The sequence below is a fragment of the Hibiscus syriacus genome, unplaced genomic scaffold, assembly GCF_006381635.1.
Source record: "Hibiscus syriacus cultivar Baekdansim isolate YM2019G1 unplaced genomic scaffold, ASM638163v2 tig00000913_pilon, whole genome shotgun sequence".
In the NCBI taxonomy this organism is placed as follows: domain Eukaryota; kingdom Viridiplantae; phylum Streptophyta; class Magnoliopsida; order Malvales; family Malvaceae; genus Hibiscus; species Hibiscus syriacus.
In genome coordinates, this window is record NW_024061832.1 from 69,988 (window position 1) to 93,631 (window position 23,644).

Consider the following 23,644-nt stretch of genomic DNA (forward strand, 5'->3'; position numbering starts at 1 on the left):
TAATTATTTTAAATTAAGACAATTTTAACATAATATATAAGTTTTAGGGATTAAAACTATTATCATACTATGTCATATCATCATTTCTATTAAGTCAATGGTCAATTCTAACAACAAGGTATCAAAATAAGAATAATAGGTAATGTTAGGTGTGATTTTTGGAAAAAATAATAGACCAGTGATCAAAATATAAATGCAAAAGATGTGGGGTACCGATAGGTAATTTACCCTATATATTATTTGTTAGGTTTTGATAAAAATATATTATTTGATGTTCATTGAGAATATGATTTTAAAAATGATAGATGGGTGACCAAATTATTTATACGGTCAATTATATATTCATTAGCATAGTTGTTTGATGCTTAATAACATTTTAAATGAACGTATTTATAAATACTAAGATAAATTACATATTTAGTATTTAAATTATCACTTTTAATTTATTTTAGTATATAAATTTTTAATTTTTTCTCAAAATCATACTTAATGTTTAGTTTTCATTTCATTTTAATATTTGTTAAAAATTTAATGCATTTAGTGCCTAAACTATCAGTTTTGATCCTTTTTAGCACTTACACTTTCAATTTTTTTAAAACTTAACGTTAAATTTTGAACGGGACTAAAATGAAATAAAAACTAAAGTTTTTAACAATGAGGTACTAAAATGAAATAAAAACTAAACTTTAGGTATGCTTTTAAAAAAATAAAAGTTTAGGTGCTAAACAAGACCAAAACTGATAATTTAGGTATTAAACATATAATTTACCCTAAATACTAAACAAATATATTATTGAACATTATATGAACAAATATAAATACACTTAATTTTAAATAAACGAACATAAATAAAAATGTTAAATTATTAACTAACATAAATAAGCTTGCATTTACTGAGCGACCTTAATGATTAAGGAATTATTGTTATTCTTTGATATCTCAGATTCAAGCAATAAAAATACGTATGTCCGCGGCGTTAGACTAATAAAAAGAAAGCTTATATATAAACAAACAACTAGAACGAAGTCTATCTGCTCAATCTCGATTCATTTATTAATCTACTTATGTTGGTGGTCTATACATGGTATAATATCAAATTCAACCCTTGATATTTACATCTTTATTCAATTTGAACCCTCCAAAAACAACTTCATCCTCAATCTTTCATTTCGAGCCTAAACTATCATACCTAACGTTTAGTTTTATTTCATTTTAGTACCCATCGTGGAAAACTTAACGCGTTTAATACTTAAACTATCAGTTTTGATCTGTTTTAGTACCTAAACTTTCAATTTTTAAAAAAAATTAATGTTAAATTTTGAACGGGGTACTAAAATGAAACAAAACTAATTTTTTTATCGGTGAGATACTAAAATGAAACAAAAACTAAACTTTATGTATGATTGTGAAAAAATTGAAAATTTATATACTACAACTAATAAATTAAGTATTAAACGTATAATATACCCTAAACGCTAAACAAAATGCTAGACTTCTATTTGGTCATTCTCGTTTCATTTATTAATCTATTTATGTTGGTGGTCTATACATGGTATAATATCAAATTCAACCCTCAATATTTACATTTTCATTCAATTTGAACCCTCCAAAAATAACTTCATCCTCAACCTTTTTCGAGCATACCAAAAAAAAAATTAGAAAAGGGAAATAAAACCCAAGCAAAAATGGAATCCACAGTGAGAGTTTCTGTCCAAAACAGTTGACTAAAAAAGCAAAGAAAATAAGATCGAACACAAATCAACCAAAAAAGAAATAAAAACAGAAAAACAGAAACTAATCCCTATAATAATTAGGCTTTCCATAGTTGGACAAATTGCTACATATAGAATCTTCTGCAATCTCCCCTCCTATATTTCTTGCCTTAGTTTCTTCGCCGTGTTTCTTATTGTTTATAAGCCATTGGTTTTTTTGAATGAAGCTACGAATTCTGGGTTTATCGTTCTTTCTCCTTTTATTTTCCGGGTAAAGAAAGTGAAAACAAACAGATGGGTAGAGGGAAAATCGAGATAAAAAAGATTGAGAATTTGAATAGCAGGCAGGTAACGTTTTCCAAGAGGCGAAATGGGTTGTTGAAGAAGGCTAAAGAATTGTCCATTCTGTGTGATGCAGAGGTTGGTGTTGTGATTTTCTCCAGCACTGGCAAGGTCTATCAATGGTCCAGCACCAGGTATGTATGTATGTATATATGTATATATGTATTTATGTATGTAATTATATTTTATGGGTTTCTTTTGGATGATTTTAGATAATTGAAAACCTGGGTTTTTGGTAAAAATATATCAGAGGTCCCTGTACTTTTTTAAAAAGCTAATGTGTCCATCGCATTATTTGTTCTCTCAATATGACCATCTAACTCATAAAATAAACTTAATGTGGTCCTTTAACCAATGTTTTCTCGTCATTGACCATTACGTTGCTGATTTGAAAGTTCACGGTATTGACGTGGTAGATCAAAATGCTGACATGGTAATTTGAGGGCTACATTGGATTTATTTTCTAAGTTTGAAGGCCAGATTAAGAGTAAAAATAATACGATAACTACATTGAATTTTTGGCAAAAGTACATAGACTTTGAGGCTTTTTTTTTGGCTTGTTTTCTATAAAAAAATTAACATGGCATTGTATTAATGTAGCATGGAACACACTCTTTCAAGATACAACAGAGGCATGGAGGATGATCATCATTCTCAAGAGCATCCTTCTGGTGAACAACAGGCAGAGGTATGTACACAACTGCTGTATTTATACACAAATTTCTACATATTTTATACCGTAAATGATAATCTATGTTACTCGGATTCGGAACATGAGTGTTGAATAAGTGTTTGGATCTCGATGGTAAAGGAATTATTGTTATTCCTTGAGGTTCTCGGGTTCGAAAACAAGGAATACTAGAGTGTGAGCGTTCAATGTCAAATGGTGTAGAATTATCTATGAATAGAGACTGCGAATTCGAAGAACTTAAATGATAATTATCTTTCTTATTTTATTTTTCTCCATTGGTTATATAAGCAGAAGTGTCAAGCAATTGATGTGAACACCATGAAAGAGGAGTACTTGAGGCTACATACAGAATACATGTAAGCCATTTCAATTCTATTGTTTTCTATTTATATATATAACTGAAGAAATCTAGGCAACAACTATGTTAGTCTAGTGGGACGAGATGTTAAATCTTTTAAATAAGATTAGAAGTTCAAATCTTAATGCAGTAGAAATAAATCGAATTCGAGTTCAAGTAGCAGACATAAATATGTTTTCAGTTCCGAGAATTTTATATATTTAAAAGGTTCTTCATGAAAGATCATACATGTATACTCGTATTCGAACATCAATACTTCACGAAAAATAAAGAGTCGGACCAACATAATTCAGTTTGTGATTTGCAGGCAGCTTAATGGCAAGGAATTGGATGGTCTGAGTCTCAAAGAACTAAAACACCTGGAAAATCAATTATGTGAAGGAATATCGTCAGTTAAGCAACAAAAGGTACTGAAATAGCATACTGGAACTTGCAAGTTAAGTGATCTTTTTCGTATTTTATCGTGGACATAGTAAATTTTTTTCTTTCGTTTGTGATTTCTCTCAAAGAGTTTTCCCCGTAAAATCTGTGTGTTTATTTCTATTTTTTTCTATTGTTTTGCGACCGGTTACTCATCGTCACGTGTAACATTATCAAATGTTGTCCCACATGAACTTTTATTCTTGCAGGAGCAAATTCTACTGGAGCAGCTTAAAACATCTAGATTACAGGTAAATTCTGAATTTTTATGTTCCTCTGGCACTTCATCTTCTTTTTGAATTACTCGTATTCGAAACACGTGTCGGATACATTTTCGAGCATATATACATATATAGATATGATCTTCAAAATATGATAAAAACTTCGAAAAATGTAATCATATCGTATCAACATATATCAGTATCTAACACTTACTCGTGTCGGACATATATTCGAAAAATTAATGATTAATACTTTCTGGTTTGGTATTTATGTATTTTCAGGAACAGAAAGCTATTATGGAGAATGAAGCACTACGTAAACAGGTACGTAGACTAAACATCAACTGGTACATGCATACGTATTAAGGTATTGAAACTTGTACGCTCTTCACTGAATGTGTGCTAAAAGGTTGAAGAATTGAGAGAGAAAAGAAGCTCAAATTTACTAGAACTGAATCCTCTGCTGGAAAGAAGACTTGATTCCCCCAATGGTTCAAAGGATGATGATCATAACTTTGCTTCAGATGATGATGACACTTCCTTGCACTTGGGGTATGTATGCTTAAATGAAATATTAGTGTTCATAGCATGTGCCGATAGGGATGGGATGGCTCGGGTTTAGCTTGGGTTCCAATCAACTTGAAACCCGAATCAGACCTGACCCGAACATATAGAGGGATCTTATTGAAATTATCTTTAAATATATAAGGTAAAATTATTTTTTCGGGTTGGGTCTGCTCGGATATTTTTCACCATGAACCCGACTCGAATATAATCTCTAAAAAACCTGACCCAACCCGACTTATTTTTTTTAATCTGACCCAATCGGATCGAGTTGGGTCAAAACCCGACTGGTTCGGGTCCCGTAATCATCCCTATGTACGGACGTAAGATATGCACGAATTTATGAAGTTATATTAGAAATCTAGAGGTAAAAAATTAGATCATCAATAAAAAACACAAAGAAAATATCTAGACTACTCTAGAATTTAAAATTTCTAAGGATGAGACCGCAACCCTCTAGCACCCCTCGATCCATCCCTGATTCATAAGATATATTAATACTTGAGCTAAACGCAGTTTGATCATATACCTAAATAATGTCCAACACCTTGAGAACCCACCGTCAAAAAGGGTGTAATCCAGGTATGGCCTGAGGGGAGTGAGTGGGAGCGGTCTTCTCTTGAAAACTTAAAGTTATTATATATTTTAGATTCTTTTATATATTTTATATTAAAAATTTGTCTTTGTCTCTAGAAATTTTATAAATCCACCTCCTCCTAAAATTTTAGAGGTTCGTTCTCCTAACGTAAAGTATTGCGTCTGTCCTGGTGTAATCAAACAGAACAGAGCTTGAATAGTGACAAAATCAAACTTGATTCAAAACTCATGATCTAATATCAAATTGAACTCGGGAATGAACATGATATTTAATTTCAAGTAAGATTAAAACGATATCCTTTACCGATATACTACAAGATCGATCGACGTAAAGATATGATCTTTCAAATATATAAAAGAACTTCAAAGATACTATTATATTCATGTCGGACACTCACATTTGTCGTCGTGCTGATTGAGGTTATGGATTGTTGATTTCTCAGGTTATTATCGCGAAAGAGAAAAGCTGCAAAGATTGAACCCATCATGACCAATGATTCAGGGAGTCAAGTGGCTTCCGAGTGAATTTTTTTTTTTTTAATTTGTTTCAAAATTAATTGGCAGGTTTAGTCCTTTTGCTGATGCCAATATTCTTATAGTTTCAGCTTCTTTTTCAGGCAGTTGAATTCATATTGGTTCTTTGATTTCATTTATTCATGGCTGCCAAAATTTTACTTCACTCGCCACATTTTAATATGTAAAGGGAAAACTTTCATCGCTCAACTTTGACCATATTCATGTTTGGGTCAATTTTAAATTAATTTAAATGGATCATTAAATTTTTAATTATTTCACTTTTTATTATTATTCAATATAAAAAATAATTTAAAATATAAAATAAAAACAGAAGGTGGCTAAACGCGACTACCAACCATTGTCGACCCTCGTAGTTGGTGATCGTTCGGTTCCAAATTTCATTCATCTGTTCGCCTTGACTCCTTGAGTTTGAATCTCGTGGTTTTATTTCATTTGAAAATGTGCCAGAACGTTAAGATACAGGCTAGCAGCTTGGCTTTCGGCAAAGAACCCCAAAGTTCGCTTCAGGTTGGACTCCCTTATCGGTAACCCATCCTTAGTGGACTCTTGTACAGTTCCGAGGGCTCAGTTATCTCCTTCTTCTCTTTGGATCCCCCCTCCCCAAAGCTAGTGGCGTTGGTGGCTTACCTCACGATTCTTCTAGCATGGTCCTTGGGTCTTTCTCGGAACCTTCAGGGCCTGGTCCCCTTGCATTGGTGGAGCTGGTGGCAATCAAAACTTGGTTACGTTTTCTTGAACTTTCGGAGTGGAGCTCCAAAGGGTGTTTGATCATAGAGAGATATTGCAAGAACTGTGTGGAATGGATTAAGAATCCAGCATTGTGTCCGGCTATATACGTCTCCATGATTAGGGATATAGTTGATAGGGTTATAGAGCGGGGAGTTATTCTCCGTGTTATTTCTAGGACTGCTAATGTAGAGACAGATACCTTAGCCAAAGCTGGAATTGGTTGATCCCTGGTTATCTAATCTTAGGATGGGGTGTTTGTTGGGGTCTTTTTTGTTCAGACATCAGGGTGGTTTTTATTGTACGCAAGCACCTTGCTCTTCTATATTTTAATAAAACTTGAGGTACTCCTGTTTGTTGTAATACCTTTGGTTATGAAAGAATTTTTTAATGAGATCTCCGATTCTAATAAAAAAATATCATTGTCAATCTCACCTACCCGTCTCGCGACCCACAAGACTAAAATTTCATTAGGCTAATCCCTATATATATACCATCTCATTGTTGCTTGTTGATTCATTAGGATATTCCCTAGTTGGAGCAAGTTTCATTTAACGATGGTGTTATGCAGATGATAAATAAGTGTCAGTTTGAGGCTAACTTCTTTTGCAATATAAAGTTTCTTTGTATTGGTTCCTACTTCAGTGGAACGTATGATTACCCAATTTGTTTCCTTCAAAGATTTTACAACCTGGAAACTCTTGAGGTGCTTGGATGCGATCTCGTAGAGCTGTCTCCTTCCGAAGGTGATGCGGGTGAGGATAAAGAAATTATTCCCATTCGGTCACCGGTGGCTTTCGAAAAGGAGAGGAGTGATTTTCAAGAGGAATACCATGTTCACAATTATTCAATAAGACCTATCCTTCCCTTGGGGCCGAAAGTTGTGCAATGGTGCCCTCCAAGCATCCTGCTGTTGAAGTTCAACGTGGATGGTGCATTCCGGATCGAGTATCGATGTGGGGCTGTTGGCTTTTTTGTTCGTAGTAATAGAGGTTTTGTGTGGGGTGGGGGAGCACATTTCGTTCGAGAAGCCCATTCGGCCGAGTTTGTAGAAGCACAAGCGGTGATCCATGAGTTAAAGTTTGCTAGTTCGAAAGGGTTCACGAAAATCATTATAGAATGCGATGCATTCGCGGTGGTTAGCAGATTGAAATGCAAATCACCAGATTTCGCCATGCCGGGCTTGGTTCTTGAAGAGGCGAAACAGTTGATGAATTCCTTCGAGTATGTGTGAGTTTGCTACGTTCATAGGTTGGCCAATAGAGTTGCCTATGCTTTAGCTTCTTTCGGTTTCGACTGTAATCAAGACATATACATACGTAATAAACACGAGCAGCAGCCCAATTTCCTTCTAATAAATTGATGATGGATGAATATTAATTTCTCTTAATAAATCCATTTCTAATGAATTTGAATACATGTAATGTTAATAAATCCCAGAAAAATGTGAATCAAATCCAAAAACAAGTATTATTTACATGGTTTCAACTTTGAAACAAAATCCTCCTATGTTCCCTCACTGGTCCCTTCAATGAATGAAGGAGAGTCACAAACCAGATTGCTTACCAAATTGAACCAGTACCCTTCAATGAAGATTGAAGGAAAATTGCCAATTCCAAAGAAAAATTATGATACAAAGTATCTATTCAAGTATGCAAACGTATCATCAGAGGTTGACCAAGCCAGCATTCCCAATGAGGACGATCCGGCCTCGAAATCATCGCATCGACATCAAGGTTCGGACTTTGTGTCGTCTCTCGGTTTTTTTGGCGCTCGGGGTCCTCTTCATTTTCCGCAACTCCTCCATCACGGCTTTCTCCACCGTATCAATGGAGTTCAAGAGCTTCTCTTGGGGTGTAAGAAGCTCTCCTCCTGACCCGTTCAGCAAAATCTTCGACATGCTTTTGATCGACGGAGGCCAAGGCTTCGATCGGGAAGTCGAAGCTGGTGTAGAGAAATTGTGCTCGAGGTGAGCAACTGATGATACGTTTGAACCAAGAATAGTTTCATTACGGGGCACAGGGGTGGTCTCCGGTGATCGGCCTTCGTCGTCTCGTAACCGTTCTCTCCGCCTTTTGATGGCTTGTTGATCCTCACCGAATTCAGTGAAAAATATTCTATGGTGCTCGAGTTAAGCAGCAGTAAATAATCATTGAAGTTCAGTTTGCAAAGCCATAGATGTCGAGCAAAAGATTCTATCTGGTGCTTGAGTTAAGCACCCAAGGGACCAAATGTGGCTAATTCATAATTTCATAGGATGCTAATAGTATAATGAATAACACAATTCATAAAAGTATTCAACTATAATTTAGATATTTTCTTTGTTTTTTTATTGATACCAATGATTTAAATAACAAGGTCGTATTCTCGGTTGTATTGTGTTTATTATGATTGTAGACATAACAAATGTTATTACAGTCGTTGTGAGTACCAAGCAATAATTTTGTACCATTAAATTTCTATAGTACAAAATCACAAGTCCCTACTCTTAAATTTTATAGAATAAATTATGCATTTAATACTTAAATTATCAGTTTTGATCTATTTTAGTATCTAAAGTTTCATTTTTTTATAATCATATATAATGTTTGTTTTTGTTTCATTTTAATATCTGTCGTTAAACAACTTAATACGTCTAATACCTAAACTATTAATTTTGATCCGTTTTCATACCTAAATTAAAAATTTTAGTCCGTTTAAATATATAAACTATCAGTTTTTGTCCATATTAATACATAAACTATCAATTATCATTTTTTAAAAAATAGATACTAAAGCGGATCAAAACTGATAGTTTAAGTACTAAAGTAGATATTCTACCCAATTTTATATTAGGCCATAAAGTTAAAAGAGGGGGAAAGACCATTAATACACTTACGACCAGGGTATCAAATAGCGTTTTGAAAATGTGATAACGGTTGTGATATTGCGGTAGCACCACCGTTCGAAACCGATTTTCATAGTTTTTGCGATGAGTCACGGATTCACACCAATTTCGGTCAATTACGCCTACAATTTAACGGAAAACAAACGATTACACTGATAACGGGACGCAACAACCATTATTTAACTGTGGTGCAATTTTTTGTTTTGTTTCAGATAATGATGGGAGGAAGAAGGAAGGGAGGAGGAAGGGGAAGGCATAACCATTTTTGTTTCAGACAATGATGGGGAAGGAGGATAGGGAGGCAAAAACAAAAAGATCGAGAAAGGGAAGATTTATTTTTTTTAATAATTTTTAAAATATAATTTTAAATGATATATTAATTTAAGATCTAGAATTTTAATTTACTCACTAAATTTAAAATGTAAACTTTAATTTTTATTTAATTTAACCTTAATTTCAGTAATCTAAATTTATGCAATTTAAATTTTATAATTTTATTTTAATTATATTTATTTTAGTCATTTTAAGGTAAGTTATGTGACATTTAAAAAAATTCATGACCACACCACAATGACATCCGTAACCGTGATAATCGCGAAAAGACAGAAAACTTGACTGCGAATGCAATTTAAAACCCTACTTACGACAACAGTAATATCCCGAAGATGAGTTCTCGGGTACCAAGTGTAACACCCCAATTTAGGGGCTAAAATTAAGAAATTACAAAGTGGTTATTTTTGGAAGAAAGTGGGGACTAAATTGTAAAATTTTAAAGTTGACATACCGTTTTAAGAAGTACAGGAAATTCAGTGGCTAAATCCATGATTTAACCATATTTTTATATGTTGAATTATAAATCTTTCCCGTGCGCAGACTGCATATTTTTCCCAGTTTTTCTCTTCCGTTGACCCAACTTTTAACTCCGATCTACTCGCCGTCCGACCTCCGATCGACAAGCCGAAACCACCATTATGTTCGTTGTTGAGCGAGGAACAAAACCCCTCAAAGCTTTTGTCGTGAATTATCGCCGTTCGTCGTTAATTTCAGTCGGAAGTATCGTCGGTAATAACTCGATTTCAATTGGTTTTTCGTTGATTCACGACGATCCGATGATCCGTTTACGACACCTCCCGCACCATCGTGTTCCTTGCATCGTTCTGAGTCTGCCGGTGTCATCCTTGGTCTCCGTTGACAGCGGCGCGTGAGGAAGTGAAGCAGTCAAAGTTTCCGATTTGTTGAAATCGAGTTCTCCGCCGTTCAAAATTGTGAACCGAACTTTGTAAGTATCTCGAAATCGCTCAAAATAATTTTTAGGAATTTTTCCGGGAATTTAGCTCTGTTCACGCGCCCTCATGCGCCGCCACTACGCGTGGGGAAGGAAAAAGTGACCGGTTTGACTGGTTTTGGAGCTGTTTTGACCGGTTTGACCGGTCACAACCCGACTCGATCCGTTGACCCGACCCGTTGGCCGTTGACCGGCATTGACCACTGTTAACCAAAACTTTGACCGACTTTGACCGGGCATTAAACGACCTTTGACTTTGACCGAATATACTTATCCTGACATTTTTCGACGTTCCAAATCCGATTCTGCAGGTAGTTTTTCGAAATTTGAACCCGAAGGCCTCGAAATTACCGGTCAAACCCGTTGACTTTGATTTTGACCAAAAATTCCAAATTTCTGAAAAGTCATATTTTATGCTTTCGACGTCCTGAATCCTAATCCGAAGTCCGTTTCGCCAAATTCGAACCCGGTAAGCTGTTTTGTACTAATTTATCACCCGATTCGATCCATTTATCGTAATTAAGCTCTGTTTTTATATAATTTATGTTAATATGTATCTGATGAATTATTAGAAGTTGAATTGAAGATCAAAGGCGTTCGAATGTAATTTTTATGGTCGATCAATATTGCACGAAAATTGAGGTAATACTTTACTACCTCTTTATGCTTTATGGAATATGTTGATATTGGTAAATGCATGAATGAGATAATATTGGTCACTTTTGTGGAGTTGATTAATTTATACACTCGATATGATGTGATAGAAATTCTGTAACTGATTACGGATCAAAGGACTAATATAAGAGATTTAGAAATTGTTAGATTAAATTACAAGTTTGTGATTAGTGATAAAGAAATCAGCCATGTATCTGCAACTTATAATTTATTTCATCAAAGGTTAAATGTTAAAGGTACTTGGATGAGAAATTATGAGAATACTCTGGTAGGGTAAAATTATGAAAATACCCTTATATTATAAAAAGACAAGATTTGAATATGGAAGTTAGATAAGAGGATTTTACAGACATATTGATCTGATAAAAATATTGATGTGCATAACAAATGTTAGTTTTATTTGGAAATTATGGATAACCGTTTTAATCCTAGGAGAGTTTGTGAAGGATACTAGAAGTCTGTTAAGAGAACTGTTTCAAGATCAGAGAGTGTTCAAGAAAGCAATTAATCATAGGATCTCTAAATTATATTATTTTCGTTAAGAGCTAATACCAAAATTATCTAGTTAAGAAATTATGGAAATACCCTTGAGAGATAAAATAGTCTGAGTTGACCCTGAATGAGAAAGTACTTTGAGGATTCGTACTTAACTCAATTTAAGTACGTATTTGATTGTTAAGATCCTGACTTAGTTCAGGAAAATTCATGTTTTTCCATTTGTAAAATCTGAGAAGACACTTGACCCAGAAATATCCGAGTTATGAGTAAATACCTGAAGAATAATTTGTCGGGGTGTTCTGTTGTCATAATTGTTCGAAATGACTGAAATAAATGATAAGATTGAATTTAATAGTAAGATCGGACGGAAGGAAATGATTTAAATACGTTGAATCTGTAAAATGACCAAAATACCCTTGTAATGGAAATGATCCAAGAATATCACCAAGCTCAGGAATGATTGGATATCCTTGAGCTCTGAAGTGAATGGAATAAAATTGAATACCAAAATTACCAAAATAACCTTATGGCCTAAACTAAGTAAATGTTTTGGATTAATTAAGGAATTAAAATAAGCATAGGTACTAGACTACCTTTAAAAGTAATGGAAAATAATTTAAGTGAGTAGATCAACCCTAAAGCTATGTCAATACCTGAATGACATATATATTACTGGAATACGTATTCGTCCTCTCAAGTTTGGCTCGATGACAAATTTTGGAAGTATTTAGCTCAGCAAAACTCTAGATCGCATTCAGTGCTAGGAATTGGACGTTTGTTCGACAAATCAACCATGAAGACTAAATTGAATGGAATGGAAGTACAACATGTACTAAAATTCAGTAACATCTAAATTACTCTGAAAAACCCCCCGAAGTAACTGGAATGGACTTGACTGCTAAATAAGCTAAGTAACCTCAATGATTGAGGATTAAGTAAGTGAATTGGATAAGTCTGGAAATTCTGATGAGTTTATAAGATGTACTGTCCTTATGGAACATGAACTATAAATCAAACACGTCAGTATTTCATGATATCGTGGAAGTTTGGAAATGAAATAAAGATCATTGGAAGATCTATTCATCGATGATTCTGAAGATGATCTATGAACAAGAATTTGTGGTATTAAAAAATAAATACCTTGGAAGGAAAATGAATTGACCAGTGGACTTAAATTGTTAAGGTTCTGAATCTTCGTTCTCAAGTTGTTCGATTATCCAATCCATTGACATGGATGTAAAGGATTCTGAATACCCTTCTGATTACGTACAACTTCTGAAAATTTTCCGAATAAGATATGATCCTGATAATTCACATTCTGAATAACTTATGATTCCGTTAGTTATTGAACTTTTTAGAATAGTGATTTTAAATTCCGACATTCTATCGTTATACTGAAAATTCGTGTTTATCTACTTGCTAAGATTATCCAGTACCTCTGAATAATATTTGTAAACTCTGGTGTGTTCCCTAATCATATAATTATTTTATCTGATTTCCGACTTGAATTCTGTTCTGATTTCTGATCTGGATTCTGTTCTGATATCTGTTCTGAATTCTATTTTGATTTTTGATATCTCCGTTTAATGACGGAAAAATGTTTTAATTGGGGGTATTGTTGAAGGAAGAAGTTCCGCAGGTTCCTCGGCTTTGTGCTCAGGGCCTTATATGATGTATTGGGTTAGGTGTATGGTTATGGGGAACCTACACATTTTGATGTGATGGGATAGAGGTATATATATATATATATATATATGTTTTAAAAGATCTGTATCTTTTTACTGGTTTTACGGAAACACACTAGATAACCTATTCTGATCTCCTGAACTCAGTCATTCGAAATATTTGTCTGAACTGAAAGCTTATTGTCTGTTACCATCTGAAATATCAGTAGGATCTCTGCTCAGCATAAAAATCTGTAAATGTTTGAAAATAATAAGGATAAGTATGTTTATTTGTATATGCACGTTCTTCAGTATCATCTGGTAGTTCTGTATTACTGAACTTTTCGAAGCTCACTCTATTACTCACCCTTTTAAGTTAAAATAATTGTATCAGTGCATCTATCGACTTCAGTAAGGGAGTTCTTCCAGCATTGTTGCAGAGTATGGTATATGTAATTAGGGGACATGTAATTGTATTTTGATTTATATACGAGTCTGAAAATCTATTTTATTTTTAAATAGCGACAACTGATTTTTATTAGTTTACATGTACTGATAAAAAAAATATAAATTTTCCGTTATTTTTACAGTGGGTCGCTTCGGTGACTCAAATGTGACACCCCAGATCGGATCTGGTTACCCGCATCGGTCTGGTTACACCAAGAAGATAACAAACTACCTGTACCTCCACCCCTTCCACGGCCCACCGGAATCGGTGTCGGAGCAGTCCCTCTAGCCGTCCGGCCACCCCTAACGGTGGATCTCGGAGTACCTTAACTGCTGCCCCTGCGGAACCCTCCACCACCCAATCCGTCTTCGAGCGAAGACTTCCGCTAAATCGACGCTTCTCACGAGTCTATCTCTCGACTCCACCATTGCTTTACGGATTTCATCACACACAAAAATGCAGAAACAAACGGAAAAGTGAAATGGGTATCATAAATTTCCCAGAAAAATGGAGAAAAAAGCAAGAAAGAAGAAGGAAAAGACCGAGAAGATGAATTCTGCTAAAAACTACCAACCTTAGAAGAAATGGGTGATTGCTTGAAGTATTTAACGGTGAACGATCAAAAAATGGAAGAGAAAGAAAGGCATTGGCAGTTTGGAGAGGACATTTTGGCAATTTTTTCAGTGAAAAAAATGGCGGACTTATAGGGGCTGGTTTCGTTTCTGCAAAACTCTCGACACGCGCGCAACTCGCGTGTTCAATGGCTATTTAAATTTTACTTTTAGGAACTGAAATATGATTTGATCTTTAATCCCGCTTATTTGGTATAATTCAAGTCTTAGTTCCTATATCATGTTATAATTTGCGATACCATTTCCTTACTTTCGTTTTGGCACAATTTGCTTTTTTTTTTTAATAGGGGTGTTCAAACGATTAATTTGTCTACTGACCGAACCGAATTACTATTAACCAAATTAATCAAATTTTTTTAACCGTTAATCGAACCGACCATTTTTTGAAAATATTAACCGTACCGAACAAAGTTCAGTTATTTCGGTCGGTTAACCGAATTAACCGAAATTTTTTATAATTATATTAATTTAAATATAATAGATGTATACTTTTTATTTGAGTTAAAATTTAATTAGATATTAATAATTTAATGAGTCTACAATGGTTAAAAAAATAATCGGGGGTATTAATTCTTAATGGGTTTGAGCTTAAGATATGTATTTAATATATATAATAATAATATATATTATTCGTATGAATTAAGGGTGAGTAAAATTCGATTTGAATCTAAAAAAATTAAGAAATGATAAATTTAAGTTAATTAAATCGTGTTAGTTAAATCGACTCAAATTAGTTTTTCTGTTTTTTGAATTTGATTCGAGTTGAACTTTTATAATTCGAATAAGGATGAGCAAAACTCGACTCAAATTGAAATTTTTTTAAATAAAATTTGACTTATGAAATAAGACTTGAATAAAATTGAAATCTTTAGTAACTAATGGATTGTTTTTCAAGTTCGAGTTGAGTCTCTCCACTCTGCATGATATGCATAATCACATATGAAAAAAAATATACATGTATATTGTATATAATTATAAATAACCTTTAATTTGAATCAATTAGTATCATAATATTATTTATATTTACAATTAAATTTAAATATAAATTCGAATTATTCGACTAGACTCGAAAAAAGTTTCAAATAGAGTTTAAGTTATAAAATACAATTCCTCAATTTGATTAACTTAATTTTTTTACTCAACTCAATCGAATATTCACTTCTAAATTTAAATATAGAAAATAAATTAACAAGTTGATGTATATTATTAAGTCTCATTCAATATTTAAAATGACCAAATTGATAAGTTAATTTAGTTTTTATTAGATTTAAATATTAAGTTATATAATAATTAGGTAAAATGGTAATTTTTTGTTCCTGTAGTAGACTCGAATTATCACTTTTGCTCCTATCGTGTTTTCGCATCAATTTAGCATTCGAAGTTGCTCAATTGCATCATATTATACTCTACCCTAACTTAAAACCCTAAATTATAAACATTAAATCCTAAATCATAACCTCATAACCTCTAAACCATGAATCCTAAATAATAAACCATACTTTAGGGTTCATAATTTAAGATTTTAAGTCAGGAGTAAGATATAGAATGATACAATTTAGCAGATTCGATGGTTAAATTGATGCGAAAATATAATAGGGACGAAAGTAATAAATTGAGTCTACTACAAGCTCAAATGTGACCCTTATGCCTAATAATTAACTATTGAGTTAAATTTAAAATATTTTTTTGAAATATTAATTTTTTTCTTTGAAATATTTTTTTACATACTCTCTAGCTTATGCATTTTGACTTAAAATTTATTTAAATTTGTCAACAAAATTTAAATTTATTCTATTTAATTTTTAAAATTTAATTAAATGAATATATTCGTTATGACTCAAATGTTTTTAAACCCGATAGAAAAAAAATAAAATTTGAATAATAAAATAAAAATAGAGAACAAGTTAAAGGTATACCAATAGAGAGAGACGTTCAATAGATTATAATTGAAGATCAATACAAACACAAATCATATATGCGAGTGATGATTGCAAAGGCAGTGAAATTAAAGATGCAACACAAAGCAATCCAAGCATCTTATATGTGTATATATATACCAGGCCAAACCTCAATTTTCGACGCAGTTGGGTCGTGAGTTAGGTAGTGATGAATGCAGCCATGGTTGTAGAATAGATCCACTCGCTTCTTCTCGGCATCTCGCTTCCGCTTTGGCAATTTATAGAATGCTTTCTTCTCGGTCCCGAATACCGTCTTGGAACTCCGCATCTGATAAATAAGCCTGGAATCAGAGTATGAACTATGAATATGAACATCAGAGGGGAAAAGAAAACAACAGAGCAAACCCTTCAGATTGAAATCGATCCAAGTCACGAGGTTTTCGGAACTGGTCATCGGTTTATCGTATTTGAATGTGCTTAGAGGGCTGTAAGCACCTCATCCTGGTCCTGCTCTATCTGTTCCTTTGGTTCCGAATGTTCGTCGTTGGTTTTAGCAACCTCTGCAGAATCCTCTGCTTCAGAAGGGTCCGCTGGACTCTTTTCCGCGGCTGTACGATTTCAATGCATTAGATATAGTTTCAGAATCATATGAAATGTACCGAATTCAATGGTTGACGGAGTACAAGTGTTCTTACGAGGTGGGCTGGTTATCGGGGAAGTGCTCCTAGAGTGTTTCTCAGGTGACAAGGCAGGCGGTTGTTTCTTACATTCAGCAGTGAGAACAGAGGAAAGAGCGGCTATTGCGGCCGCTCTTTGTGATGCCTGACGAAAACTGATACGCTTTGGAGCTGAGGTTTTGGTTTCGGATGAAGGATTAAATGCAGATTCTAAAGCTGCCAAAGCTGAAGCTCTTTGCGATCCCTGACTAGAACTGGGAGGCTTTGGAGATGAGGTTTTGGGTTCATCTGATGGATTTAATGCAGTCATTAAAGCTGCTAAAGCTGCAGATCTTTGTGTCGGTCCACTCGGATCTCCCTGGGAGCGATCCTGGGCCTACAATAACGACGCATGTCGAACAAGTTAACTCATAAGCAATGTAATGAATGGTTTGAATTCTGAAGAAAACAGGCACAACGAACTTCATTCATAATCATTATGTAAGAAAACAATATTCGGGTTTGCTTGTAACACAAAGAACTGGCTGCAAACGCCAAAGGAAACAATAATAAGGCTCATCTATGTCGAACCACAGATACATACATACATACATACACTGAAGAAGTTCAGAAAATAGTAAAGTGGCATAAGCAGGTTATTACCGAAGAGGTCGATTTGGCCGGAGATGGATTGAATGCAGAAGATAAGGCGGCTAACGCCGCAGCCCTTTGAGTCTTACCCCCTTGGAACCCCATGGACATGTCCTGTCTCGAGAGAATAAATTCCATCATTCAGGGAACAGTTAAATCTAATTAACCTGTTAAATTGAATTGATTAAACCAGAATTTTAACTTCATGTGAATTAAAGAAAGAATTTACCTCTGCAGCATGGCTAGCTCCCAAGAGCAATGTCAGGCTAGCTCCAAAGAGCAATGCCATCTTCTTCTGGTATGAGTTTCCTTGCACCTGTGCTCCAAAGAACAATGTCAATTGAAGATTTCTTAACCCTCAAGCAACGAAAAAGGTACCATAATTAAAGATTTCTTAACACATACGGCAGCTCGATGGGGATCCCATGAAAAGAATGTTCTGAAGAAGCAGGGTTCATTTCCTTCAGTAACCTTGTAAAGTGGAACAGTAGGAGACAAACCATCCAGACATGCAGCCCTGTCGATATATTTCTGCAAAGAACTTCTAGAATGAATAATGAGCATACTGGAACAATAACAAGACAAAGGGATCGATGATTGTTCGTCACCTGACCGATTTCGAAAACGCTTTGCTTATCTAGTACATCTACACACTGACCAACCCAGACAAACACTTCTGCATGTGTGTCAAGTATCAAGATATCTTCTGTCAAGAGATCATCCTGTGAGAAATTATAGATTTCCTCCACCTGCAGAAAAAAATGTAAACTTACACATTGAATACACTCGATACCTGTAGGAACAATATCAATTACATCGACTCACCTCGAACTTTCCTGAGGCATCCACGAGGAAACAAACGATCGTCGAAAGAAGAATAGTTAGAAAGCTAAAAAGCTTCATTAATAACTTCATTTATGAATAAGAAACAAACCCTTTTTAAGGGAGAAAGTGAACAAGTGGGGATCCCTGGCACTCCCAAAAGATGCTTTTTCACTGGTATAACTTCGTTTCCCCCCGAGTGCGAGCCAGAAGGAATTGCTCTCTTTTCCTTCTCTAGCATTTTTAACAGAAACTCCAGGCTAAATGCAAACAAGATTATTACATTAATTGACATGGATTTTTAACAGTAAATCCTAGTATCCTACAACTAAACAACTTTCTATAATATCTACCTTAAAAAATGCAGCAATTTTTGCAGCTAATTGCTTCTGTCCATTGGTGCTTTCGTTTCCTTGCCATAAGAAAATTGTTTGTTCAGATTGCAGGAGGAAACACTCACTCGAGTTCAACAGAGTTGCCGCCTGAAAATTAACCGTAAAAACAAGGAGGTATTGGCATTAGGACACAAAAGGAGTAGGTAATCATGCTGCAGGCATCATAACAATATAGTAGCTTGTATCTCACTATTTATAAGACAATATTATATCATACGTTTAATGATGGTAATTGGAAATACCAGGGTCTAAAAAGTACTGGCATGCAAAAGAAAATCGATTCTTCATGTCCATGTGAGTTTCGAGGAAAAACACATTCAAGCATTCGACGTTTAAAACTGAGTAACCGACCAAACATACCGTATCGACTTGCAGTACTTTATTATTGTGCACATCAGTTCCTGATATACGAAATAGAGCAAAAGAATCGGCTGTGTAGGTTTCATCTGTCAAGCCTTTGTCAGATAAACTCTTTTTGTAACCAGTGCTTTGACCACCCTAAATTGGAGTCCACAAGAAAATTACTTGATAACCAAGCAATCGAAAACGAGATTCTTAAACTTCAAGGTAGAATCAAATACCTTAAGGACCACCATAGATTGAAAAAGTGCAATGAATTGGGGTGGTTCGTTACCTTCAAACACTCGACCCTGTGAGAAGCATCTATTAGAAACAAAAGCATTAGAATCATAGTACATAGTCAAATTCAATATGATACCTGAACAGGCCTCCCCTTTAACGAGTTACAAAATGTAGTAGCGTACTTATATGCCGTCTGTCGGTCCTCCTGAATCAAGAAATGGATATACTTTTAGAGAGTAGAACACTAGAATCAAGTACATCAAGACTAAGAACATAATTACCTCAATGCTATCGTTCCCAATCCAACAGCACAGGAAGTAATCTTCTTTCTTCTCATCTGAGTGGTAGGTATAAAGCACAATGTAACAGTCTCCGCTGTAGAATTTACCGATATCATCGTTCGGCAATGGTGTCTTGAGACTGTCATTAATGCACCATACCTGAAAAACAAGCAACACCACCATAGCCATATAAATAGTTAGTGCCTTTAAGTCCAGTGCCAAAAAACCAACTAAAAGCACAAAATTCTCTCAACCTCCATCTTTCCACCGCCTTTGAGCAAAGGAGGGACTTCTACATTTACAGGAACAGGAGTGCTAATTTTGCTCATTCCCTTGGCACCAACTCCTTGTTTCTTCAGAAAAGCTAAGGAGTAGAAAAAACATACCATTCAATGAAGTTAGCCATAAAAACATGTTATCTGTAGCTTATTAAGTAGTCATAACTCATACCGGCTACTTTTCCTCTTCCCTCCTCAACACTAGGGGCTGTTGACCCTACCGGCCAAGAATCAAAGTTGCACTTGAATGAATTAGTTTCATATCCTTGGATGACACGGGTCATACGTGCTGTTTGTGCTCTATTCTCCCTAGTGATAAAATCCTGGAGATAAAAAGGTTCGAAACGGGAATTAACATTCTTTAAATACATGAATCACGAAGAAATCAAGATAAAGCCTCTAGGCTCTAGTTCTACCTCAACAACTGGACTGGCAGCTTTTCTGTCATCTACTTGTGTCGCCCGTCCAATCCAAACAAAAACCTCAGCACCACAGTCTAGTAGGTAGCATTTTTTGTTTTCCAAAAGGTCTTTTGATAGTTTGCCTTCAACAGGCTTCAGCTCACCATCAGTTATGCTACAGGAACCCATGATTCCAGTTTAGCAATTAATAAAGACATATACCTTTTTAGACATAACAAAATCTTCATGTCCCTACTTGTAGAAAAAAAAAATAGAAGACACAATTACGGAATTACCTATAAAGTTTAGCAGGAGCAGTATCAAGAATATCATCATCTTCACTGGTAACCTTCTTGCCTAATGGAGCAAAACCACCAAAGAAGACCCAAAACTCATCAGAGTTGGATTCGGAGCCCAATTTCCCATCATCTAGCAAGGTGATTATATTTATGCATATATAAGTGAGAAGTAGAGAACTAGAAAAGCTGGAGAAACAACATTGTTTATATTGTGAATGCATGGATCCTCACCAACAATTGAAACATCACACTTTTCGTCGTGATACTTTTCCTTTAAAAACTGAGTAACTTCTAATGCCTTTGCCCTTTCCTGAATATTAGAATTTGCACCATTGAACTGATAAATCTTGTTTTGAGTGTCCAGGATAAATACATTGTCATGATTCAGTGAAGACCGAGCAAAAGGAATCTGAAACATCATAATAGAAAATGGTATTTTCCCAGATCTATAATAGTCTCATAAAATACATCATGTAAAGAGCTTCTTCTACCTGTTTCAATTTCACAGCTCGCTTTCCTCTGCACACGTATAAACGCGTCTCGAACTCTCCTTCGGGTTCTTTAATTCCAGAAGCAAAGCCACCCTCCAGTGGTATAAGGCAAGGTTTAAAGTAGGACAAAAATTGGTCAGATTCGTGACCTTGAAGTTCCCTGTGCTGCACAGCACGCCCTCCTAATGCTGCATCTAGCTCAATGGCTTTAATAGCAGCTGTTCCAGCTTCGTCCTGCATGTGTCAACACCATCTCAAATGATTTTCTAGTTCATTTGGAAGAAAATTTAAATCCTCAAAAAAGTTAAGTAGAAGAAAATGAAGCAAAAGCCCACCTGACTGGTATCTTTCCCGATCCAGAAGTGTATATCATACAGATTTGAACCGCCTTTTCCTGATGTTGTCTACAAATATATAAATGAAAATACATTCATCCAGGCTCAGAAATATATGTTGTGGGTGTGAATCCATACAAGAGAGAGAAAGCACCTGTAAGACAATGTAAGAATCGCCCGTATAGAATTTTCCATAGTCAGACTTCGGCAAAGGAACCGGCTGCAAATTCTCAATACGCCAAATTTCAGTCCCACTAGAAGATGTCAAGGCAACAGCCTTAAGGTAAAAAAAATATTAGGACATATATGAAACATAAGCACACATCTTAAAATGAAACAAGAGCATTTGCATTATCCTTTTTCTTTCTGTGATTGGACAAAACTTAGTGATTGATTCCATTCTCTCTTTTCAATAAAAAATTCCAATACACATATATAATGAAAAAGCTAAAAGAAAAGAGGTTCATAACATCACAACTTATATGCCCTTTATTTTAAGGATACGGTTTCTGACCCACTCCATGAAATGCAGGATCCAGAAGTTTTCCAGCGCTAGACATTTCTTGGAGTTTTCCTTGTCACTGTTTCTTAAGCAAAAGCTCAACTTTAGAATCCAACCTTTGGCAATATGGAAGTAAAAAACTTACAAGAGATAATACAGGTACCAGGTCATGCAAGGAGGACAAAAAATTAATTTAGAGGACAAAATGAAGACAGCCTTTTTAACAATGCTGACAACAATTCAAGCTGTCTAAAAATATGTTCCTCTTTTCGAAAATCGTTATATAAGCAGAAAACAAAAGATGTGAGTCTAGTACTCAGTAAAAAAGAAAAAAAAATAGTTTGGCCTTCAATAACAGCATCAATTCAAAAAGAAGTCCCGGTTTTTACAATCTTCAGCAACAAGCTGGTATTGGCAGCACATATGAACTATCACTGCCCAATATTAAGAAATTTCACACAACCTGCATGATAGTTTTATTAGAACCATGGACTTTCTAAAGTTATTAATGAGTGCATTGCATGAAGGTGAGCAAACAAATTACAAATATATATATAGCAAACAAATTACAAATATTTTCAGCTTAAATGAAGGTGAGCAATGTATTCTGTCCATGCTAACAATGCTGAATTCAAAACATCAAGATGATGTTCCCATAATCAACTATCTAATCAGCATTCTTCATTAAAGCAAAAATAATCATCTTACCCTCTATGCACAGATTTTCCGACGCTACATGATCCTATACTCGTATTCCTCATGCCAAAAAATAAAACAAACTCCTGTTCTTTAAACTAAGAAAGGACAACTTACCCCAAAATGGCCTAGTCTCAAAAGTTTGCTTGCAGTTGTTCCAAGCCTTTAGAGAATAACCACTTCAATCTTTCTCAAAACACGGGGGCATCCTAGAAAAACTCATAATGAACGCTCCGAGTGAAGCTATGTACTGTTGATTTGATCACACAAATATTGAAGTTTGCAAGCCATTCATCTTAGCATCATTTAACATGATCAATCACGGGAATTAAAAGCAAGAAAAAACGCAAATCCCATTAAAATGAAGACAAAATCAAGCATACCCAGAACAAAAAACATCAAATCAAACAGGAACAACATGAAGAACCGAAAGAATTATAAACTAAAAAAAACAAAAACAACATCATACCGCTGACACCTCCTTCGAAGCTTTTATAAAAAAGGAGAAAGATCTTTGGGTTTGAGGAAGAGAAGGGACAGAACCAAACAGAGCTGGCAAATTAAAAGGTGGGAACGAAAAGGAAATAAACTTGGAAAAATAAACGTGAATTATATTGCACTGGTTAATGTTGGGTGAGTGCTTCTCTTTCTAACTGTTATCTAATTATTGTTGCTTTTTTTTCGAGCTTTTTCCGAGATTATTGAATTAGGAAACGGAAAAATGATTGAATGGACTATGATGGTTAAGACAGGTAACGAGAACCTTGGGTTTCTGTTTGGATGGTGGGAAAAATATTTTTGGGAGGCAGAGGCGCTATTTTAGGCAAAAACAAATGTCATGCGACGATGACACTCGTCCTTTTATAGTTTGTGCTTTTCTCTTTCTTAGGATGGAGCTAAATTTATTTTAATTTAAGTTTAGATTTATTAGGGTAAACTACGTGTTTAGTACCTAAATTATTACTTTTGATATGTTTTAGTATTTAAACATTATTTTTTTAAATCATACATAAAATCTAGTTTTTGTTTCACTTTAGTACCACGTTAAAAACTTAACGTTATGTTTTGAAAAAAATTGAAAGTTTAGGTACTAGAACGAA

General features: G+C 34.7%; 2 protein-coding genes across 2 annotated transcripts; one reads left to right on the top strand and one right to left on the bottom strand.

Annotated features, from left to right (window-relative positions):
• Positions 1–1,812: 1,812 nt before the first annotated feature.
• LOC120116103 (agamous-like MADS-box protein AGL18) lies at positions 1,813–5,541 on the top strand. Its single transcript, XM_039136654.1, has 8 exons — positions 1,813–2,188; positions 2,655–2,742; positions 3,037–3,101; positions 3,411–3,510; positions 3,733–3,774; positions 4,027–4,068; positions 4,154–4,296; positions 5,349–5,541. Exons 1-8 carry the CDS (start codon positions 2,007–2,009, stop codon positions 5,428–5,430), a joined length of 744 nt encoding a protein of 247 aa, XP_038992585.1. The 5' UTR covers positions 1,813–2,006; the 3' UTR covers positions 5,431–5,541.
• An 11,076-nt stretch (positions 5,542–16,617) lies between these two features.
• LOC120116222 (villin-3-like) lies at positions 16,618–23,135 on the bottom strand. The gene is made up of 23 exons (XM_039136765.1): positions 23,014–23,135; positions 21,851–21,927; positions 21,501–21,600; positions 21,347–21,415; positions 21,012–21,245; positions 20,752–20,929; positions 20,518–20,650; positions 20,237–20,396; positions 19,993–20,143; positions 19,797–19,906; positions 19,543–19,701; positions 19,398–19,466; positions 19,261–19,329; positions 19,040–19,177; positions 18,638–18,766; positions 18,397–18,544; positions 18,288–18,298; positions 18,071–18,211; positions 17,868–17,993; positions 17,692–17,778; positions 17,475–17,576; positions 16,851–17,208; positions 16,618–16,763 (listed from the first exon to the last, which is right to left on the bottom strand). The coding sequence occupies exons 2-23, from the start codon at positions 21,904–21,906 to the stop codon at positions 16,633–16,635; spliced, it is 2,859 nt and encodes a 952-aa protein (XP_038992696.1). The 5' UTR covers positions 21,907–21,927; positions 23,014–23,135; the 3' UTR covers positions 16,618–16,632.
• Positions 23,136–23,644: the final 509 nt, after the last annotated feature.